This window comes from Macaca mulatta, chromosome 7 (genome assembly GCF_049350105.2).
Source record: "Macaca mulatta isolate MMU2019108-1 chromosome 7, T2T-MMU8v2.0, whole genome shotgun sequence".
Taxonomy (NCBI): domain Eukaryota; kingdom Metazoa; phylum Chordata; class Mammalia; order Primates; family Cercopithecidae; genus Macaca; species Macaca mulatta.
Genome location: NC_133412.1, coordinates 166978391 through 167001110, shown reverse-complemented (window position 1 = coordinate 167001110; position 22720 = coordinate 166978391). Strand labels below are relative to the sequence as shown.

At 53.3% G+C, this 22720-nt stretch overlaps 1 protein-coding gene across 4 annotated transcripts in view; it reads left to right on the top strand.

The window, feature by feature from the left end:
• The window catches only part of PRIMA1 (proline rich membrane anchor 1), a 71553-nt gene extending 50635 nt beyond the window's left edge, over window positions 1-20918 (top strand). For 3 of the 4 annotated variants that reach the window (XM_015144407.3, XM_077941661.1, XM_077941662.1), the window contains exons 4-5: window positions 1053-1182; window positions 17683-20918. In XM_015144407.3, the coding sequence (XP_014999893.1) occupies window positions 1053-1182; window positions 17683-17785 (233 nt within the window). In that variant the 3' untranslated portion in view covers window positions 17786-20918. Of the gene's footprint in view, window positions 1-1052; window positions 1183-12537; window positions 12709-17682 lie in introns of all 4 variants that reach the window. The other variant, XR_013396508.1, reaches the window with a different exon arrangement.
• The last annotated feature ends 1802 nt before the right edge of the window (window positions 20919-22720 follow it).

Sequence of the window (22720 nt, the reverse complement as noted above, 5' to 3'; positions counted from 1 at the left end):
CCTGGTTCCTCACTTACTATTGCACCCCTCAAAGTATCTATTATAGAGTGGCCACCAAGTCTGGGGTGTATTTCTGATTCTTTTGCATATATTCACATCTTGGAGACCTGTCCAAAGTTAATACTGTCTCTCTGTCTGTCCATCCATCCATCCCTTTGTTCCTCCCTCATTATCCCCCTTTCTCTTTTTTTCCTCTTTTACCTCTCATTTCCTTCCTTCCTCCCTCCCTTCCTTTTGCAATTCTGGGCACTCCTTTCCAGTTGTGTCTGAGTCTTCCCAGAAGTCCTGGGATGAGGCTGTGTGATGTCTTTGCTTTTCTCAGAGGAAAGTGAACCGGCCTCACTGACACAAGTCCTTCAGGTCCACCCAACACGGCCTGTGCCAAGGGAGGGAGGACAGCTTCACCCCAAGGACTCCATGGATTGAGTAACTAAAAGAGGGCCCTGTAGCACCAGCGTCTGGTGCCTTGTCAATGACACTTTTCCCAATTTTGGCCACCCCCATGCAAACTGACATAACGGCAAATACCCACCCCATGGACTGAATCCAAGAAGGGAGAAAGTCTGTGTCTTGCAAGAAATCAGCTTAAGAAATGGACATTGGCCGTCCTCCCTTTCTCTCCTTCCTCCCTCAGCATCCCCTATGAGCCCTGCTCCCCACCCCTGCCGGCAGAGGAACCAGATTTAGTGCCTCAGCTGAGAGAATGAGACGCTCTGTTATTTTTCATGGGAAATTAGACCTGACCGTGCTGTCAGTTAGCTCATGCCGAGGGAGGATGGATGGCCAGGGGCACGGCGCTTAGCCCCTGCTCTGAGCACGCTGGGACAGGGATGGAGGCGCTCGGAGGCCAGCCTGGCTGGGGGCCAGCCATGATGTCACCTGCTGCAGGGTGGGGGCAGGGATGGCAGGAAAGGTCAGGGAGCCTTCATCTAGGTGATGGATGCCAGTGGCCTCCCCATGCCTTTGTTGGTGTCACCCATGATGGTCCCACCTCTGTCACTGGCCATGACCAGCTCATCCAGGGGACACTCACGCTTCTCCTGTCTCTTCAGCTCCCAACTCTACCTCTTGCCCCACTGAGGAAAGCTGGTGGTCGGGGCTGGTGATCATCATTGCCGTATGCTGTGCCTCCCTGGTGTTCCTGACTGTGCTTGTCATCATTTGCTACAAAGCCATAAAAAGGTGAGTGCTCACCCACCGCGCCCAGCTCCAAGCCGAAGGGAACCCCAGCTGGGCTTGGGGCTCCTACACACATCCTGTATCGTTATTTTAAATTATAAAAGTTGTTAAGCATATAAGAAGCAGAAAGAACATACAGTGACCTTCCATCTACCCTCACCCCGATTCAACAGTTCATCAAGATTTTGCTGAATTTGCTGCGTCTATTTTATTTTTCCTTTGATCTTTTTCATTGCCGAAATTTTTAAAGTTGATCTCAGAAATAATGTCTCTGTCACTTTAGGGAGTTTGATTCCACAAGCAATTGATTAGCACCAATTATATGTCAGGCCCAGTGCAAGGTGAAAAATACGAAAATGTTGCAAAGCACCAAAGAGTAATAGGAGTTGTTAACAACAGAATTATTTCCAAGGAAGTTTTTAAAACATTTCCTGACTCCCAAAATTAGAGGGCCCACATTAAGAACATTCCTAATATTTAAGTTTACTCTTTAAATTGGTTGTTCTATGTGATGTCACTTTAGTAATTCAAAAGCAGAAAGTAAAATATCAAGGTAAAAGTCTTAAAACAAGTGCACGATCAGGCACACAGGGTGGGGGCGTGGAAAGCCAATAGACCAGGAGCATCCTGGTAACGGGGCACAGGAGGGAGGATACCTGGGGGCAGAGCCCAGGCATGGCAGCTCCATGCAGGACAGGCCATGCCCTGGGCATCTGCCACCCAGCCGAGAACCCAAACTCAGAGCCCCCTCTGCCCAAAATGCACATGCTGTGGGGCAGTCTCCAAAAACACTGATAAATAACACAGGCATAACTGTAATCAGCAATACCTCAGCCGGGCACTGGGTTCCTCTCCTCACCAACGTTCTCTTAGTTCATCCCCACCTACATTTTCCCAATCAGCTCCATTTTGCAGAGGAGGATGAGGTTCTAAGGAGTTAAAGAGCCACCCGTGGTACATGGCTGGCAACTAATGGAGTCAGAATTGAACCCAGAACAAAGAGACTCCGAAGCCCAGCCCTGACTACAGCACCGTGTTTCAGGTTATTGATGAGTTAGACTCCAGTGTTGGGCTAAGAAGAGACCTCGGAATTCCTGCCTGCCCTTCCTCAGGGATGCGGGAGAGGGGACACTCGGGGTTTGGTGAGGTCTGTCTGTGCTTCTCTGAGGCCAGAAGGACATACAGACAGAAAGGCCCAGTGCTTCAAGACCCTGTAACTCTGGGTAGGGGCCTAGTCTTGAAAACCAAGGTGGGGCCAAGCACAGTGGCTCACGCCTGTAATCCCAGCATTTTGGGAGGCCAAGGTGAGGTCAGGAGTTTGAGACCAGCCTGACCAACATGGTAAAACCCCGTCTCTACTAAAAATACAAAAATTAGCAGGTCATGGTGGCGGATGCCTATAATCCCAGCTACTCGGGAGGCTGAGGCAGGAGAATCGCTTGAACCCGGGAGGCGGAGGTTGCAGTGAGCTGAGATTGCACCACTGCACTCCAGGCTACTGGGCGACAGAGCAAGACTCCATCTCAAAAAAAAAAAAGGAAGAAAGAAAACCAAGGTGGATGGTTGGAGTCTCCCAGGGGACATAGCTAATCCAATTCCCACGTGTTTTGTAGGCACCTCCTTTGTGCCAGGCTTGGTGGGCCTGCAAACAGGTAAGACCCAGGCTGTGCCCACAGGCTGCTCCATGAGGCTGTGGGAGGTTTGCTGGCAGCCTGCTGTGGCTGCCTGGAGGAGTCACGGTGCATTCTGATCTGGACTATAAAGCATTTGAGCTGAGGGCCTGCTGGAATGGGAGGAGGGTTTTAAGTAGCAGAGCAGGGGAGGCATTCTAGGTCAAGGCCCCTGTGAGGGGAAGCAGCCGGGCACCAGGAAGCCCCTGCGAGGCAGATGAGGCTGGAGGAAGCCATGAGCCTGACTGGGGAGGCCTTTGTCACTAGGCTGAGTGGTGACTTTGCTTGTGACTCTAGACACTAGGAAGTACTGAAGATTAGCTTCAGTAGCTACTTTTATGGGGGAAGAGTGTGCACCACCAGGCCACGGCTGCCAGTCTCCTTGCAGACACGCTCCACTTCCCCTGGGAGAGGCTCAACATGAATAATCTGTTTAATATAAACTCGTGTTCTTACAAAAGACACCTGAGCCACTTCTGCCTCCCTCCCTGCCCCAAACCTCCCCTGAAGACATGTGCTACCTGCTTCTACGGGAGGAGGGAAAGAGAACAAAGTCACATGAATAGCTCACTATGGCAGTGCCGACCAGCGTAGCCTGCTGGGCTTTGTTTCAGCTGGGCTGGGGGGTCCCAGGAAGGGTGTGAGGGGCGTCATCTCAGAACAGCTAGAGGGGCCTCCTGTCTGTCCCTTTCCATTCTCTCTGAGCTCTTAGCTCCTGGGTCTGTTAGCACCCTGGAAAAAACAGAACTCATCCCAGATGGCTCAGTGGACCGACTTCAGATAATAGGCTTCTTCCAGGGATATGGGCGGGGCTCCACCAGGGCGTGGGCGGGGCTTCTTCCAGGGGTGTGGGTGGGGCTCCTCTGGGGCATGGGCGGGGCTTCCTCCAGCGGTTGGCGAGGATTATTCCAGCGCTTTGGGCAGGCCCAGAGAGCAGATGGGGCCGGTGAGGCACTCAGGGACTTGCAGAGTGGGAGCGGTTAGCACCTCTAGGAAGACAGACGAGCGGGAAACTAGTGCTGTGGGAACCTCGTGAGAGACTCGCACTTAGGAGAAGGGCCGCCTAGCAGGAGCTGAGGTTGGAACTGTCAGAGAAGCAGCCCCAAAACAGGGAGGAAGGGAGAAGAAATGCTCCCAGCGGCTCTCCACGCTTAGGTTTACCGTGGGTGCCTCCCACTGGCCCAACCCAAGAAGCAGGGGAATCAGGACACACAGTCAGTAAGGTCAGCCTCCTGGGAGCACAGGGCAGAAAGCCGGTGAAGCAGGCAGGTGGGGTGTAGCGGACGCTCTGCTGCATGGTCCCTTTGCTGCCCCACACCAGGCTCTGCATCATCTCTGGACCAAGACCTGGGGACACTGAGGAATGGGACCCAGCCCTTTGACCTCGAGGTCTTCATAATCCAGGGAGAGCATCCCTGGTGCAGCAGATATTTAATGACAAGAGGGGACTGTGCTCACTGCAGGTGAAGGCAGAAATAGAGCCCAATGCTGCCAGAACCCACCTAGAAGGAGGCTAGGGAGGAGGCCTAACCCCTTGGTGGAGAGAGAAGGAGGCAGCAGAAGCTGCAACCCTGCCTACAGAGCAAAGTGCTCCCCACTGCCCCCCAGGCGCTGACCTCAGCTGGGCTGTGAGAGAGAGCATCCTCACTCAGGCCAGCTGCCTGTCCACATTTCTCTTCAGCCAAGTGGAGGATTTCTTGCTCACGGCCAATTGTTTTTTGTCAATAATTCATCTGAAACATGCCTTTTCTCTCAGGAAACAAAAGTATCTCATGTCACTGCAAAACCATTAAAAGGAAAATTTAGTGATAAACTCTAGTCTTTTTTTGTTTTTTGTTTTTTATGACTCTCATACCCTCGAGTCCTAGGGATTTCCAAGAGATCTTTGTAAATGGCCCCAACACAGCCTTTCAGAGCCAGGTTGCCGAGAGGATGTTTCTAGAATCGGGTAGGACAGGGAGGAGGAGACTCTGGAGATGCCTTGGCACCTGGGGGTGTCAGCTGCTGGGACACGGGCCTTGGCAGGGACGGGCGGACACTGAGGGCTGAGTTGCAGTTGTAGAAGGCGCACCCCGCAGGGCCCTCAATCTGTGTCCAAGGCCTGGCTGAGAGGGGGCTGGACCTTGGCAGGAGGAAGTCTCACTAGCACTTGCTAGACACAGATTAGGTGAATTAACGCTTCCTCCTGTGACTCAGCAAACCTTCACCAAGTCCCACCTGTGCACTGGGTGGACCATGCTCAGGGAACCTCCAGGCTGGGGGAGTTCAGAGGAGGGACACCTTGCCCAGACCTGGTAGCCAGTGGGGGTTGGGGAGGGGTTTCTTAAAGAGGTGCATTAGCCAGGCCAGGGGACTGTTTACTTGAATTTGCATGAGCATGAGCAGTGGCCCCCAACTCCGCTGTCGATGACCCCGGACTCCAGAGGGGGTTCCCAGCCATGGGGAGCCCATGCAACATGCACTTTGGTGGCTTCATTGCCCTGGGCTTGTTGTGAACAAGCCTCTTTATCTACAGCCGCATGGAGAGCAGGCCCCAGAGCCCCTGTCCCTGGCACCCGGGCACCCTCCCACCCCTAGGCCTGACAGGCACGTTTCTGACAGCAGGACAGCCTGATTTGTTAAAAAGAGCCTAGAACTGGGAGTCAAGCCCCAGGCCTGTTCCCGTTCCCACCCCCAGCCCAGCCAGGCCCAGCCGGGCTCAGCCGGGCTCAGCAGGTATCACTTCCTTCTGTGGCCTCCGTTTTCCCTCTCTGAAATGACAGTCTCCGAGCAGCCTTTTGTGTGCCTGTCCTGGATTGCAGGGGGACCATCACCACTCGAGCATTCAGCTACTTGAATGTATAAATGCTGATCACTGTGCCCGCCAGAGCTGGGCCAGGTGCCAGGACCAGGTGCCAGGCACTGGGCTACAGGAGTGGGCACCACCAGCACAGTCCCTGCCCACACTGCACATACCTTTTTGGGGGAAGAAGTGGGCATTAATCAGACCAGACTGCCCCCAAAGAACTGTGGATCACAGTCAGAGGAGAGGCAGAAGAACAGAGACAACACGAGTGTCCATCCAGGGCAGGAGACAAATTTAAAACAAGCGATAACCACAGAGAGTAATCAAGATAAAGCTCCAAGGGGCAAGGTACCCGCTGCCCGAGTAGACCTCAGATTCCAGCTGGGGGAGCCCCACAGGCCTGTGCACTTGCAGGGATGAGGCTATTTTCCTGGGGTGGTATTTACAGCTTCTCTGACAGCCACACCCTTCACTCAGAGAAGAGCTCCCGTGTTGAGGGGAGATGATGCTCACCCCCTCCACGGAGACACGCCCACACCGGCACAGGAGAAGCACCTTGCCTCCATTGGCCATCCATGGCGTGGGTCTGTTCTCAATTGCCATGAAGCCATTGGACAGACATTTCCCTCTCACTTACAGGTATAATTGGCAGAAAGACCAATACAAGGCTGCAGTACGATTTGGCTGACCCTGCAGACGTTAGTTGCTAACCTTAAATAAGCGTGCTGCCTCCTGGACGTGGGCTTGAGTGTGCGTGAATGTGCCTAAGCATCGCTCCTTGCTGGGCTCTGGGGCTCATCAGCTGTTTGTGGTTGAGCCACTTTCAGTAGAACAAGCACTTTTGAATGCTCAAGTCTTTTTGATGGTGCCTTAGAAAACCCATTGACTGGCACAGGACTGTTTAGTGTTGATCCATGTATTGAGCACCTACTGTGTGCTAGGAACTAAGCACAAGGGATGCAGAAGAAACAAGACAGTCCCTGTTCTCCTCCTGCTGGAGGAGGCAGATTAAGCACACACACCAGCAAATTAATAAATGAGGTGATCTTAAAGACTACGAAGAGAAAAAAATACAGGGTAATGGGGAAGAGAAGGAGAAAGGAGCGAAGGTTGCATCCTCTCCAAAGAGTTAGGCATGTTGTGCATGCCTTTTGAGACAGCTTAATCACTAGAAAGTATGGCTAGGGCATTGCACATTTATTCCCTCCTTTTAATTTAGTTTTAATTTTTATCAAAGGAATACATATAGATACTATGGTTTAAAATGTCAAATGTGCTCCCAAGGCTGTTAAGAAAGACAGCAGCCCCCTGTCTCTTCCCCCAAGTCTCATTCTTGAGAGGCAACCACTTTCAACAGTTAGCTGTTTCTTCTGATATTTCTCTCCATATGCTAAGTGATGTGTATACTGCTATTTAAATTTTCTTTCCATTTTAAGCACTGTCTATTACTTTCTGCTATGGAAGATACCAAGGCCAGCACCCTTGCAGTACAGACATACAACATACTTCCCCTCTTCTCATTCTCCACCTAGAATGGGGTTCATTATGGGATTCTGTGCCTATTCAGTGCTTACCTTAGTGTAACAAAGAACATATTGTGCATAGCTGAGCCACATAGTGTACTATGCTGTTTCCTTTCCTGGGGTTAACAATGCCTCCTCTCAACACAGTGCATTTTTGTCCTGGGGGCTCCGTGCTCCTCTCCGGGTGGACTGTGGGTCTCTGAGCCTGTTGCACAGTTGTCACCCTACAATAGTTCTCTCCAGCACCCTTCCAAGCTGGATGATCCCAACACGGCTCCTCCCTGGGAACCTGCTACCCTCAGCTCTCTCCCTCTCCAACTCCAGTCCCTCATCTCCTTAGCTTGATTCTTCCATGGATATTTTTCCCAAGATCTTTCCTGGATCATAGACTCGATAGAAAGTTAATCAGTGAAATTAGTTTTCTTTTCAGAATTTACACTCTTTTTGGAGCATTGGGATAGCCCAGAGAAAGGTTAGTTCTTACTGAATGTGTGGCATATAAAGAAGATCTGGTTACCTGGGGCACCTGGAATGCCAGGGAGGGGTGGAAATGAGTTTCCTATGGAGTCTGAGCCAGAATGCACCTTCATGGTCAAGGGCCAATTCCTTGTTTTACTGATGTGGGAACTGAGGCCTTGGTGGGGAGAGAAGTAGTTCAGGTTCCAGAGGTTTCCTGCCCTCCTCCTGGCTCATTGAGCACTCCCGGAGCACTCTCTGGTCAGTGTCCTTCCCCTCACTTCTTCCAGTTGAGTCCTTACTGTTCCTCCCTGGAGTCCCAACTCAAATGCCGCCTCCTCTGAGATGTCATCCTGGACGAGTATAGAGCTCTCTCTTCCCTGTCCAACTGCTAGAGTCATAGCTCTCCCTGAATTTACAATTCTGCTTTCTGCTGTAGGTAGGTGTATGTCAGTTTTCGTGTGCCCACACACTTGCGTATGAGTGGTTGTGCGCACACACGGTAGATGGGGATTGGTCATCTCGTCTTACTCATCTCTCTCCCGATGGTGCCTGGCACAATGCCTGGCACATAGTAACTGTTCAGTGGTGGTTTCTGTGGTGTGAATGGAGGCTTGTTCCCACAGACTTGCCAGAGTTCACCTTTTAAACTGACAAACTCTATTTAGAATTGCAGTAAACTCATTTTTTTTTTCTCTATCTGGATGAGTGAAATAGTCTGCTTTTGGTTTAAATAGCATGCACCCAATTTTAAGTGTTGGGCGTTACCCCTTCACCAGTTTCAGTTTCCCCAGCCCCCTGCCATTCCTGCCCCCGCCCTCCCAGCCCCATTTCTTCAGTATGCCTCCTGCCATTCTCTCCCTTCTCCATACTCCAGCTCAAGTGCAAGTACCCTGACTCAGTGGTCCCCTCTCCAAGCTTCGGAGTAGCACAGCCTCCCTCCCACCTGTGCATGACACACTCCCAGGCTGTGAACGCTGTGGAGCAGCCCCACCATCTTCCTCCTCTTCTTCCTCCCCGCAGGACACACCTACTGTGCCAGGTGCCAACCCAGCCCTCTCTCCCTTGTTGCCTGCTCTGGCCTTCAGCTGATCTGCAGAGTCAGGGCCAAAGGAGGGGGAAGGGGAAGAAAAGGTGGGCCAGGCCCGGAGGCCAGCAGTGAGGACCAGGAATCAGGACAGGAGTGGAAGCACTTCATCCACCCTCAACTCACCACAAACTTCCAGGAGCAAGAAATTCACCTTGAATGCATCTTGGTGCATTCCTGGGGCCCTGAGACGGGGTCTATCTCATGGGCCAAAGCCTTTTGACCAGGTGGAGTCTCGATGCAGTTCCCATCTTTCACCTCTCCCTGCTGTTCATATGCATATGTGTAGCAACACTCCCTTCTCCCCACTGCCCCAAACCCAACCCAGAATCACCACGCCTGGTTGTACTGTGAGTCAGGTCAAAGTATACTCCAAGAAAGGGCCTTTTTAGGGCAAGTGCTGAGCACTGATGCATGGCCTTGGCTGCTCAGAGACCATCCGGCATCCTTTGGAACCTGGGCTGGATTCATGGAGCTGGCACCTGTGCTTAGTCCAGAATCAAGATTCAATCTTCTGACTCCCTAGCCAGTGTGGCTTCCCGTGGGCCTGACTGCCACCTTCTACGCTGTCTTGGGCTTGGCTCTTTGGAGTCCCAGAAGCTGCAGTGTCCTCACCATCACACCCACATCCTCCATCCAGGAAGAGATCAGGCCAGCACGGGGCAGGAGCACGAGGTCCTGACCTGCCCTGGGCTGAGATGCTTCTTAGGACTTATTTGTCCCCCGATAAAGACCGATCTTCCATGATGGGTGATAAAAATCCCATCGTGCTGTGTGAGGCAGGCAGCAGGGAGGAGCCTGCTTCATCTGCTGGCATCCTTGGTGTGGGGGACATGGAGCCCAGGCCTCCTTGCACTGTGGACGGTCATGGACAGAAGGCTCAGCAGATTGAGGGTGTGCCCAGGGCCAGCTGGTGGGAGACCCAGACAGATCCCTGCTTCTTGGGGCCTTTTTCTTTTGTCATCAAGAAATTCATGCCTCTCTGGACTCATCTCTCCAGACACACTGGGTCAAGGTCATGGGGCAGGGTGAGGGTAAATGGGAACCCCCATTTAAGAAGTCCTCAGATGATGACCACTGCAGTCAGCATAAGACCCCCAGACACCTTGCACCTGCCAGCTGCACCCTGCAGGGGCTGGCTCCTGCCCCACCTCTCCTGCTGGTGTTTTTCTCCTCCTCTCCGCCCTCGCTCCGGACTCTCCAGCTGCACGGGCATCCATCCTGGCTCTGTCCCGCTCCTTTCATGGCAGGGTCCTTCTCACCCCCGGACCTCGCTGACCTGTCAGCGTACCAGGCCTCCTGCTATTCTCTCCCTCAATGCCTGGTTCTTTGCTGTCTTAGTTCCTCTCCTAATTTGCTGGAATCTGTTCATTTGTGTACTGCTAGTCAGATGATTGCCAACCTGGTACCAGGTCGAGGCCAGCGTCCTTGGGCCATATGAGTCCGTTTTGTGCACTCAAATGAGCCAAACCCACAGGACCCTGAAGGTGGAGCCACCTGTGGAGGAATCTTGCCCGTGAAGAGAGGTGCCCTGTGCCTGAGGTTGGGGAGTCCGGGGAGGGGGATGGACTGCTGAGGTAGATACCCCCTCAACCTCCTTGTTTGCTTCAGGAGCCCCTGAAGCAGTGCTGGGCATTCCTGTAGTGCCCATGGTGACCAGGCTGGGCTGGGCTGGCTCAGGACAGCTGAGAAGCATAGGATGCAGGGGAGCCCTGGTGGGGCATGACCGCCCAGGAGATCAGGGCAGGTCTCTCCTGGAAACCCGGCCTCTAGGAAGAACAGATGGCTTTGAGTATTCCCATTACCAGGGAAGGCCTTTTGTGACAGCAAGACAAGGTGAAGGAGGTTTCGTGACCTGGGGCTGGTGTCCAAAGGCATGCCCATATGTGTCTGCCTGTGCCCACCTGTTCTGTATAAAACCCCCACCAGACCTCAGCCAAAGGCCCCTCTACCCAGAGGTGTTCCCCAGCCCCCTCATCCCCAGCACAGAGGCGGGTGGCAGGGAGGCATTGTCGCTGGAGTTTGAGGGAGGCAGGTGCCCAGACCCCCAGTGAGACAGACAGCATCTGGGCCACTTCTGCCCACAGAATCCCCAGCAGGATCTCCATCCCCCAGCATGACTCTGGCATCTCGGCGACTTGAAGGACAGTCACTGAGGCCTGAGCTACCTTGGAGGTCCCCTGTCCAGGGCTCTGTGCGTTACCCTGCAATCCTTTCTTCAGCATCCGAGCTGGGAAGGGCTCGGCCCTAGAACAAATCCCAGGCTGCAAGCGGTGCTCAAGGGGAGAGAGAGTCACACCTGTGAGAAGGCCCTCCCCCGGCGGAGCTCTCTCTGCTCTCTCAGCTCCCAGGGGAGGATGCAAGCATGAGAAATGCACAGGCGCCAGTTCCGCCACAGCTCAGCAGAGGCGGCCAGACAGGTGATCCCAGGGGATGGCCCAGACGGTGGGTCCCACTGGCTGTGAGGACGCTCGTCTGCCGCACGCCTGTCTCCCACCGCCTGGGCGATGGAGGCTGGACGTGGGGCTGCTGCTTCTCATGGTGGCACCCTCGAGGCTCAGAAAGGCGTTTTTCAGCTTCTTGACCCAGGTTCGGGGAAGTCCGAGGTCTACGGAGGAGTCTTATCATGGAACGCTGCGTGTGTGTGTATATGAATGTGGGGATATATGTATATAGGCATGTGCATGCATACGTGTATTCATATGTATGTGTGCACGCATATGCACGTGTGCATGCATATGTGTGTAGGGACGAGTGTGTATGTGTATATATTGTGCATGTGGATTTGTGCATATGTAGATGTGTCTGCATGTATGTGTATATTTGTCTGTGTGTGCATGTATATGTGTGTAGGTACATTTTTGTATGAGTTTGTGCATATGTACATGTGTCTGTGTATGCATATACTAGTTGTATGTGTGTGGATTTGTGTATATTATATAGGTGTATGTTTGTGTATGTGTGTGTGTGTCTATTGTGTGTGTGGATTTGTGCATGTGTACATGTGTCTATGTGTATGTGCCTGTGTGTGTGTGCATATATGTGTGTGTGTAGGTACATGTTTGTATGGGTTTGTGCATATGTACATGTATCTGTGTATATTGTATATGTGTGTGCATACGTGTGTATCTGTAGATTCGTGCATATGTACATGTGTCTATGTGTATGTGCCTGTGTGTGTGTGCATACATGTGTGTGTGTAGGTACATGTTTGTATGGGTTTGTGCATATGTACATGTGTCTGTGTATATTGTACGTGTGTGTTTGTGTACGTGTGTATGTGTGGATTCATGCATGTGTACATGTGTCTATGTATATGTGCCTGTGTGTGTTATGCAGGTTCATGTGTATGTATGGGCGTGGGGGGTGTCAAGGGTGGGCAGTCAGGGGGATGAATGCCTTCATAAGAGGTGAGTCGGGAACCTTGAACTTTTACTTCTCCCAGGGGCGCATGAGGCAGGAAGAGAGCCTCCCTTCTCAGACTCCCAGAGCTGTTCTTTGCCTCCATCTCTTCCATCCCCACAGAGCAGCAGGCTGAGGGGGAGGCTGTCACACCATGGTCAGCGGGGCCTAAGGGGGGTACCTGGGTCCCGGCCCTCCTTGCCCAGGCCAGAGATGCTGGCGGAGGCATGGTTTCTGCAGGGGCCCCTCGTGGCTGCTGGCATGTGCGACTGGAGCTGTCCGCATGGCACTCTGAGCAGGGAATGTGGGGACCTGCTGCCCTCCAAGCCCAGGGCAGGGGACAAGAAGTCTCAAGGTGGCAGAGCCCACCCTCCTACAGGCAGGACTCCTGGGTGCCGCCAAGGAAGTCTCACTAACCTCTCTCTTGGTTTCCAGGAACCATGCCATTTAGGGAGCCCTCTGTGGCCATCTCTGTCTGGACCCGGGTGGAAATGTCTCTTCTTGGTTTAGTGAGACCAGCCTCAGCTGACTCACAGAGCTGCAGAGTCAGGCTGGGTCCTAACAACTCTCTCTAGCATTTCTGGAGCCCCACGGGGCACGCGTTAGGTAGGAAGTCTGTGCAGACTGGAGAACCTTGGCTGTTGCCAGTCAGTGGGGCCAGCTACCTGCTGACACCTTTTCCCCAGCAGTACTGAGAGCTAACAAACATTTATGGCGCACTTACGGTATGCCAGACGCTTGTCTAAGTGCTTGACATGGACTAACGCATTTAATCCTCCCAACAAACCTATGAAATGGACACCACTATTGTGCTCATTTCAAAGACAAGAAACTGAGGCATAGAGAAGCTATGTAGCTCGCCTAAGGTCACACGGCCAGAAAGTGGTGGGGTAAGGGTTTACCGAGCCTTGGCATCTGCCTCTTAGCACTTCCGCAGTGTCACCCTGAAGTGCCGTGCGTGGTGGAAGGGTGCAGAGCTGGAGCCATCTTCTGCTCTAGGGAACACCCAACTTCTTTGGGGCTCCAGTGAATCCCAGAAAGGCTTTGGGAGCAACAGTCCAGACATCAGAGTGGTTGGGGACTCATTTCTGGTGGCAGGAGGGGAACGGATCATGGCCACTTCTCAGGAGAACCCTCGGCTGCCACGCTCTCCCATCACCATACACAGGCTCCCGAATGCTCCTGTCTGGGGCCTGTTCCTGCCACAGGTGCCTTCTTTGCCAGAAAGAGCCCCTGCCAAGCCCCCGGCCTGTTTCCCGTCTGGGAAACTGGCTGAGCAGCTGAGAAGGCTCTGGGCCCCCTTCTCACCCTGCCTTCCAGGATCCTCCTGCCAGACTCGCTTCCTGCTTAGCTCTTCCAAGCCACCTCTTCCCCGGCGCCTGCGAGGACGAAGGGGTCTCACAGACGACAGGATGACTCTAGAACTCTCTCCTTGCCTCCTGCCAGTAGAAATCCTGCTGACCTCCTCCCCTTCCCCTAAAAAGGGTGGAAACCTTGAGCCCTCCAGGTTGAGTCATTTCTAAGGGAGCTCCAAGCCGCCTTCTTCATTTCTTCATTATCCACCCTAGAAGGCCCTTAAGCCATATCTCCCATGATCGGACCTGTTGCAATTGTTTTTATTTTAGCCCTAAGCCCAATGTGTAATATCTATTAAGGAGCATGCAGTGTGGGCTTGGGCCCAGACTCTTTTTTGCCTGTTAATATTTTCTGGAATCCTGATGCGGATGTCCTTTCTTCCCCTCATGTATTCATGATACATTTATCCCACTTGGGTCCATCAGCGGCCTCACTGGGGGAGCACAGGATCTCACTGTAAGAAGGTGCCACCGCCACTTATCGTCCAGGACATGCGGATTTCATGGAGTCAGAAGTCAGGCAACATCAGAGCTGCTTAAGGCTCCCTGGAAAGGGGTGGGTAGGACAGGAATGGGGATGAAGGGGACAGAGGGAGCAAAAGGCCCAGGGCAGAGCTTGGCTACAGAGTCCATCATTTCCCATGGATCCCGACATCAACAAGGTAGCACAGCTGAGGCCTGTAAACAGAGAGTATCTGTTAGCATCTACATAAATGGGGTTCTCAGATTCATATGTGGGATATGCTGAGTTAAAGGAAAAGGAGACAGGCTTCTTGGAGGACTCTGCAGAATCTCTAAGAGGGAGTGGAAGAAGGCTTTCCCAAGTTGATGAGATCCCAGAGCTCATAGGGGAATACCCGCTGGGAATGCTGATTAAATGGGAAGATGCTGGCACTTTGGGAGGCCGAGACAGGAGGATCGCTTGAGGCCAGGAGTTCAAGAACAGCCTGGGCAACATAGCAAGACCCTGTGTCTACAAAAAAATTAAAAATTAGCCAGGCTTGGTGGCACACGCCTGTAGTCCCAGCTACTCAGGAGGCTAAAGCTGGAGGATCGCTTGAGCTCAGGAGTTCAAGGTTGCAGTGAGCTGTGATGATGCCACTGCACTGTAGCCTAGGTAACAGAGCAAGACCCCATCTCCAAAATAATAATAATAATAATAATAATAATGGGAAGATAAATGTCTGGCCAAGACACAGTGTTAGTGGGTGGTGGCCCAGGCCCCATCACAAACCAGATGAGCATCCTTGGGCAAGTTAAGCCCTCCCTAAGCCTCAGTTTCCTCATGAAATGAATCTCTTACTCCAGGCCTAGCTTCTTCAGGTGACCACTGAGAGAAGGGACAAGGAAATCTCTGTGACTGACAGTGCTTTGCACAAAGCATGATGCACTGTGGGAGGAATTGTGGGTTTGCCTCTTGCATTCCTAGAAGAAGCTGCGGTGGCTGGGCTTGACCACCTGGAGTGAGTGCACTTGACTCGCTTAGCAGATGTTTTGAGCTACTTCTGCTGCAAGAGAAAAGGGAACAGTTCACTACCAGACTGAGCTCGGTGTGTAGTCTCTGAGTAGGCCTGATCATTCTTCACATGAACTGCTAATGATCCCCTCACAGACCCTGCCTTCCCTGAACTCACTCAGTTATGGCTTTGTCCTGGAGACATGGAGCTGATCACCAGGCACCAGCTCTTCTGACTATGGCTCTGGGGAGGCTCTGGGGACATTTGAAAAGGCAGAAGCAATCAACTGGGCCTATGACAATGACCATAAATGTCCATTCTGGACAACTCCCAGCAAGGGCAGATCCAGGCTCAACCTTGGCACCCCTGGGAACCCTGGAGGGGGCTGGGCTACTGCCCCGTGGGGATGAGATAGCAGAATTGTGGCATGGAATTGGGCTACAGAGAGCATGTGGCTTAGACCAGGAGGATACAGATACTCAGGCTGGGGGCCAGAGCCCTGCTGAACAGCTTGGGGGAGGGAGGAAGTGAGACTTGAGCCAGGCCCAAAAGTACACCATGATTTCAAAACCCCAGCAAATGAGCAAGAGCCTTCTCGGAGCCTCACTCCCAGCCTTCCTGATCCCTTATATGCATAGGAAATGCATAGGAAATGCATAGGAAATGCATAGGAAATGCATAGGAAAAACCGCTTTTGGGGTTAAGGGCCCTCTGGAATGAGCTTCAAATGGCTCAATTTAAAGTGTTCAAGAACCACTGGTGTGTACCAATTTAGTGTAGACACCACCATCATCACTACCACCATTGCCATTACCATCACTGTCATTGCCACCCCCATCATCATTACCACTATCACCATCACCACCACCACCATTGCCATCTCCATCACCACCACCAATACCACCTCCATCATCATAACCACTATCACTATCACTACTACCAATATGACCTTCACTACCATCATCACCTCCATCACCACTACTGTCAACCCAACCATCACCACCACCATTACCCAAACCATCACTATCATCGTTACCATCATCTTCACCCCATCATCATTACCACTATCACCATCACCACCACCACTGCCATCACCACCACCAATACCACCTCCACCACCATCATAACCATGATCACAATCACCACCACCATTATGACCTTCTCCACCATCATCACCTCCATCATCAGTATCACCATCATCACCACTGTCAACCCAACCATCACCACCACCATTACCCTAACCATCACTATCATCACCACCATTATTAGCATCATCAGTGCTGCCACCATCACCATTACTACCTCCACCACCACCAAAACCATCATCACCACTACCACCACCACCCGATTACCACCAGCATCACCACTACCACTACCACGCCACTACCACCAGCATCACCACTACCACCACCACCATTACCACCAGCATCACCACCACCACCACCCCATTACCACCAGCATCACCACTACCACCACCACCATTACCACCAGCATCACCACTACCACCACCACCATTACCACCAGCATCACCACCACCACCCCATTACCACCAGCATCACCACCACCACCACCACCACCATTACCACCAGCATCACCACCACCACCACCCCATTACCACCAGCATCACCACTACCACCACCACCATTACCACCAGCATCACCACCACCACCACCCCATTACCACCAGCATCACCACCACCACCACCCCATTACCACCAGCATCACCACTACCATCACCACCCAATTACCACCAGCATCACCACTACCACCACCACCATTACCACCAGCATCACCACCACCACCACCCCATTACCACCAGCATCACCGCTATCACCACCACCCCATTACCACCAGCATCACCACCATTACCACCAGCATCACCACTACCATCACCACCATTACCACCAGCATCACCACTGCCACCACCACCACCACCATTACCACCAGCATCACCACCACCACCATTACCACCAGCATCACCGCTATCACCACCACCCCATTACCACCAGCATCACCACCACCACCATTACCACCAGCATCACCACCACCATCACCACCACCATTACCACCAGCATCACCACTACCATCACCACCATTACCACCAGCATCACCACTGCCACCACCACCACCACCATTACCACCAGCATCACCACCACCACCATTACCACCAGCATCACCGCTATCACCACCACCCCATTACCACCAGCATCACCACCACCATCACCACCACCATTACCACCAGCATCACCACCACCACCATTACCACCAGCATCACCACTACCATCACCACCATTACCACCAGCATCACCACCACCACCATCTGCTTCATCACATTTTGCATTTGCCTTTGCCCACACTGAGGAAGATTGCAGAACTCACCCCCTAGCGCTTCCGTTAACTGTCTGTGCCCTGATCAAAGAGATCAGTCAAAGCTTGACCGGGCTAGACCGAACATACTTTCTTGTTTGTCCAAAACCGCCCTGACTCATAGCTGTTGTCCCTGTTTCATCGTTAATAGCTCCCCTCTTTCCCTCTCAACTGTGCCCCGGTTTTCATGACACCCGAGTTGAGAGCACGTCCAGCTGCTGATTAACCCCTCAAGGACTAAAAGCCCGAGGATGCTAACCAAGAACAGAGCTGTGGGCTTCCTTCTGACACTCTCACGGAGCAGGGATGCTAGCTGGAGGTTACGCCCCACCATCACTGATAACTAATGGTGTCCCTGCCTCCTCGTCCCTTGCCTTCCCTGTCCCCTCCCCGCACTTCCAGGAAACCACTGAGAAAAGACGAAAACGGCACCAGCGTTGCTGAGTATCCCATGAGTACTTCGCAGAGCAACAAAGGAGTGGATGTGAACAACACAGTGGTGTGAGTCTGCAGGCCCTGGACCCGCTGGCCAGAGGGACACCTTGGTGGCACTGGTGGACATGGGAAAGCAGGTGGACATGAGCTAACTCTGAGCTTGTCCAGGACTTCATTGCCTCACAGGCCCCGAGCCTCCCGAAGGAGAAACCATTCTCTTCCCAGGCTTGCCCCCGGTCAGCCTGCGGGCCAAGGCAGCTCGGACACCAGGCTGAGCCCGGCTCATGCTGCATGCAGCACCTGGGCAGTGTCCCCACCCCAGGCCCTCCACATCCTCCTCCCTGTCTGGTGTCTGGTCTGTTGACTGCCCCCAGCTGCTGTCTAAAGCATGCGCACTGGCGAAGCCAGGGGGATCTGTCTGTCTGCTGTGGCAGGGACGCATCCCCCTTTAGCCAAAAGAAAGATGGTCCAGGGCCCACTCCCTGCCGGAAAACCTCTCCTCCCAGGAAGCCTGCCTGCTCCTCTGTTCACGTTCTCAACAGAAGCCATCGGCACAGCCAGGAGACAGACGTCCCCTTTCAAAGGTGCTTCCCACACATCTGTTCATCGCCCCATCTGCAATTGTTGTCAATCTTCAGGGCCTGCCTTCTCCCTCCTATCCCCACTGACACCCCACACCCTAGGCTCCTGACTGCCTACCACGGAGGGCTGTGAGCCCAGCCTGCAAAATCCCCTCCTGAGCAGACATAGGAGTGCGTTTACACTCGGGGGCAGTGTCTGGCCTTCCAGAGGGAAAACGACTCACTGAACCCGCGGCCCAGGGCCACCGGGCAAGGGCAGAGGCCACTGCACCTGTCCTCAGACTCATGCCCACACTTGACCCCATAGGAACCGATGCATCTATGTGAGCCAGGCCCTGCCTTAGTCGGCAGAGGCCACTACTTGTGCCAAATCCGCTGTGGGCATGCTGTGCCAGGCTGATGCTGGCCAGGCGCTGGATGTCCCCCACGGTCCCCTGAGGCCTGACTGTTGTACTCAGGCCCTCTCCCAGAGTCCTCCATCCTCTCCCCACTTTACCCTCCCCGAGCCCCAGTCACCAAGAAGGAGGTATTGTTCTTCCAGTGTCTTCCTATCAATGTCTAAAGAGATCTCATGCTATAGAAGCACTGAGCCCTCCAGTGTGGTTGGAGGATCAAGGGATGAAATGGGACAGGAGGAGAGGAGTCCTCCAGGCTGGTAACCCCTGCCTGGTTGGCCTATCTCCCAAGTGGCTGCCTTCCCTGTGGGCCACATCAGGAAGCCCATGGAGACGGGATGATTTTGCATCTCCTGGAAAATGAGTGGAAAACTCCCCACCGCCCCTACATATGTGCTCAGAAGGAACCCAATGCATTGAATGGTTCCAGTGTCGAGCCCTGTAAGACCTAATTTGCCTCCTAAACCTCCAGTGTACTCCTCTGGTAGATGTTTAAGCTACAGATGAGACTTTGAAGTCCAGGGAAGTCAGACACACCTGAAAACCGGTCCCCATTTGGGCCGAACCTTAAAATGCCCATTGTCCCAGAGTCCTAGTGCCCACGGAGCTGCCTGTGTGTCATTGTCCTGCCCAGGTCAGCAGGTGCAGGCTGAGGACAGGCCCAGGGCATACCCGCCCATAAAGGGTTTTTCTTCTTTCCTCATTTCCTTCTATTTGAGGACTTGTTTGGGGTTTGGATTTGAATTTTGCTTCCCCTGGACACCTGGGCATCAGCATAGTGCCCCCCCTGCCCCTGGCCTGGCTGGTACTTCACAGTGCTCTTGAGGTGCGGAGCCAGGTGACAAACAGGCCAGAGGATGTGGGCCAGCAGCAGGTCAAAGGGGGAAACCCAGCAGACCCCCCCAGGGCACTGTCCCCCACTGCCTTCAGCCTCCTGGTGCCTGCTGAACCCCCAAGCTGTGCCCTAAGCAGACACCTGGGCAGGACCCTAGCCCTAAGCACACACCACCCTGTGCTGCAACCATGAGAAAGTGCCCGTGCCTTGGGCTGTCCAGAAGCTCAGAGTGATCAGAGGGCACCTTCTGCAAGAGAAGAGGTTCCTGGCTAAGGGATCATGGAGTGCTGGGCAGCCTGAAGGGGCTGGGCACAGCCCAGCTTTACACACACTCACCTGGTCCCATCATTCCCTACCTTGGCTTAAACCTAGGAAGCCTGGATTTTGCAGTTAGCCTAACCTTCCAGCCCCAGGCAAGGCTTCCTGGCGAGGAATCAGCTGAGCCATCACCACGCTTTGGGGCCTGTATCCTCTTCCCTGAGCCACTAACACATCCAGGGCTCTGGTCTGCACATAAATTCCCTCTCAGTTGGGCTTGTAAAATCCCTTCTCACTCCAGTTAGCAAAAACCAAGGGAAGAGCCTAGTTTTTTAAAAATACTCACTTAATACCCACACCCCACCCCAAGCCCAAGACCGGCCATTCAAAAAATAAGTCTCATGGCACAGCAAGGAAGACCCACTAGATTTTGAGCTTACGAGACATAAGCGTACTTAAAACCATGCCAGCCTAGTATTTGAGCTTAGAACTTTTATCTAAAATGAGCCGGCAGTCTCCAGACACACACCGATTCTCAGGCTAGTCCAAGCCCTGATGTCAAGAATGAAATGCACTTCCCTTCGCATTTTGTCAAATAGATCTTTTCCAGCCATCTCGCGGTTGACCCCAACTTTGGAACTCAGATCATAGGATCTCCCAGAGGTTTCAGGTGTTCCTAAGAAGCTTCTAAAGGAAGTTTTGGAAGAAAGACTAATAGGTGTAAAAATATAAACATATATATTATATATAGCTATATATATTTAAAGAGATCTCGACATATATATATATATATATATATAAAAATACAGCTACTGTACTCTGCATCTGTACAAAGTATGAGTTAAACTGCCCAGGTAGTGTGAGATACGTTATGCATGAATGTGAATATCCTGAAATCTGCCTTCTTAGCAATGTGCCGCGTGTACTGGGGAGAGGACAGTTGCTCCTGGGAGTTCTCTCAATGGGCAAATGTACAAGTCGATGCCGTCTTATCCACCAACAAGCCATTAAGGTTGGTTTCCTGCTAAGACTTTTGTACCGGAAGCAAGACCGGCAGCACTGGGGGTGTCCATATGCCACTTACGAGGCAGAAAGCACCATGACTTTTTTATTTTCAATAAAAATATAGAGATATCTGTCAGTTGTCGTTTGTGGGGTGGGGGAAAGGAGAATGCGGGCCTGAGGAGTGGGGGGATCCTTCTCTGGGGTCCTGCTATACTCCAGGGCTGGGCTGGGGACTTTCTGTGGGATATTTCTGTATGTTTTATTCCAACGGCCCAAGGTCGGTATTTATGGGGATTTCAAAGGCCAATTCTGTCCCTCATCTTGCCACCCACCGCCTTGACTTTTGACTTAATTGAGAATAGGGCAACCAACCTTCCCAGTTTCCCTGGGAGTGAGAGATTTTCCTGAACCCAGGACTTTCAGGGCTGAAACCGGGGATATCTGGGGAAAATGGGACCAGAAGGTCACCCTAAGTTGACAAGTGCTCACGGGAATCATAGGGAGCAGGAATCAGCTGGCCACACCAGCAGGGTGACGGTGGCCAGGGTCGGCCTCCTGGATGTCTACCCCGTGTGTAGACCTCAACACCCACGGGCTGCTCTGCAGAGCCCCCTTACCTGGCCAGTTGCTTGGAGAGGGGAGGCTTGCCCGGCACCCCTATGCAGAGGGCCCCAAAGGGCACAGGCCCCCCAGGCTTGAGCTCCTGCCACCACCCCGCTACTTTGTTTTCCCGCTCCAGGCTCACCCTCAGGCAAGCATCACAGGAAGCAGCCATGGGGAAGCGCTTCCCACCTGATGGGCCAGGAGGGATGTAGGAAGAGAAAAAGTAGCCCCTGCAGCATCGTCATCCTCATCTTTGGAGTGAGGAGACAGGTCAGAGATGGAGCACAGTGGTCAAGGTCAAGCACATACCAGGAAACAGGGATGGGGCTGGGGGTTGAACCCAACCTGGTGCCTCCAAGGCCCGGCCACTGGGCACAAGCCAGGGGCCACAACCCACACTCTATGCACTGTTGAGGCGCTGCTGGGCCCCACCCACCCCCACCTGGGTTCCCTGGGGCTTCAGAGTTAGCTCAGTGAGAGACAGCTAAGAGCCCTGTGGGCCCAGAGCTGTCAGGCAGGTTTATCCCCCAACTGGGCTCACAGGCCAGGGGACAGGGGCTCAGTGCCGGAACGGAGGGAAGGGCCTGTGTCCCGGGCATCAGGGACGTGGAGGGAACATGGAAGTTCTTAAAGGCGCTCCTGTTATAAGCACCCCTTGCGCCTGGGATTCTGTGAGCTGCCGTTGGCCTGCATACAGTAGACAGGCAGTAGAAGACAGCCATCGTTACAATGACTGTCACTGTTGTCCTTAATGAAACAGCCTGTGTGATAGCGAGGGCTCCTCTGTCCACTGCTCCCTCCTGGGGCCCGCCTGAAAGCTGGTGAGGGTTCAGTGGGACATCTCAGGCCTCACACCCACTCTTGTGCACGCCCAGCCCAGGCATCCTCAGCAGCAAGCCCGGAGGCCAGCAGGGAGGGGCAGGCATATGTGCTGTGCTCTGCCTGCCTGTGCAGGGGCCTGGGAACGGGGACCCAGGGCCAGCCTGGGAGAGGGAGGTGGTGATCGGCTGAGCTCCGGGAGCCATCAGCACACAGCTGCAGTGTCAGAGCCCTCCTAGGGGCCAGCCCAGTGTCTCCACCTCACGTCTCTGGGGACTTTGGTCACTGGTGACAGCTCCTATGACCAACATGACAAACCAGGCTCTGGCCGGCTTACAGCCCCATGTCCCGCTCTGGGGTCCTGCTGCTGCCTGTGAGGTGGGAGATGCAGGACCCACAGGACATCCCTGCCCAGCGCCTGGCAGGTGGCAGAATTACTGTCTTGGATGCATGGGAGCGAGTGATGGCAGGAAGACTCTTGTTCCTGCCTTCCCTGCACATGATACTAT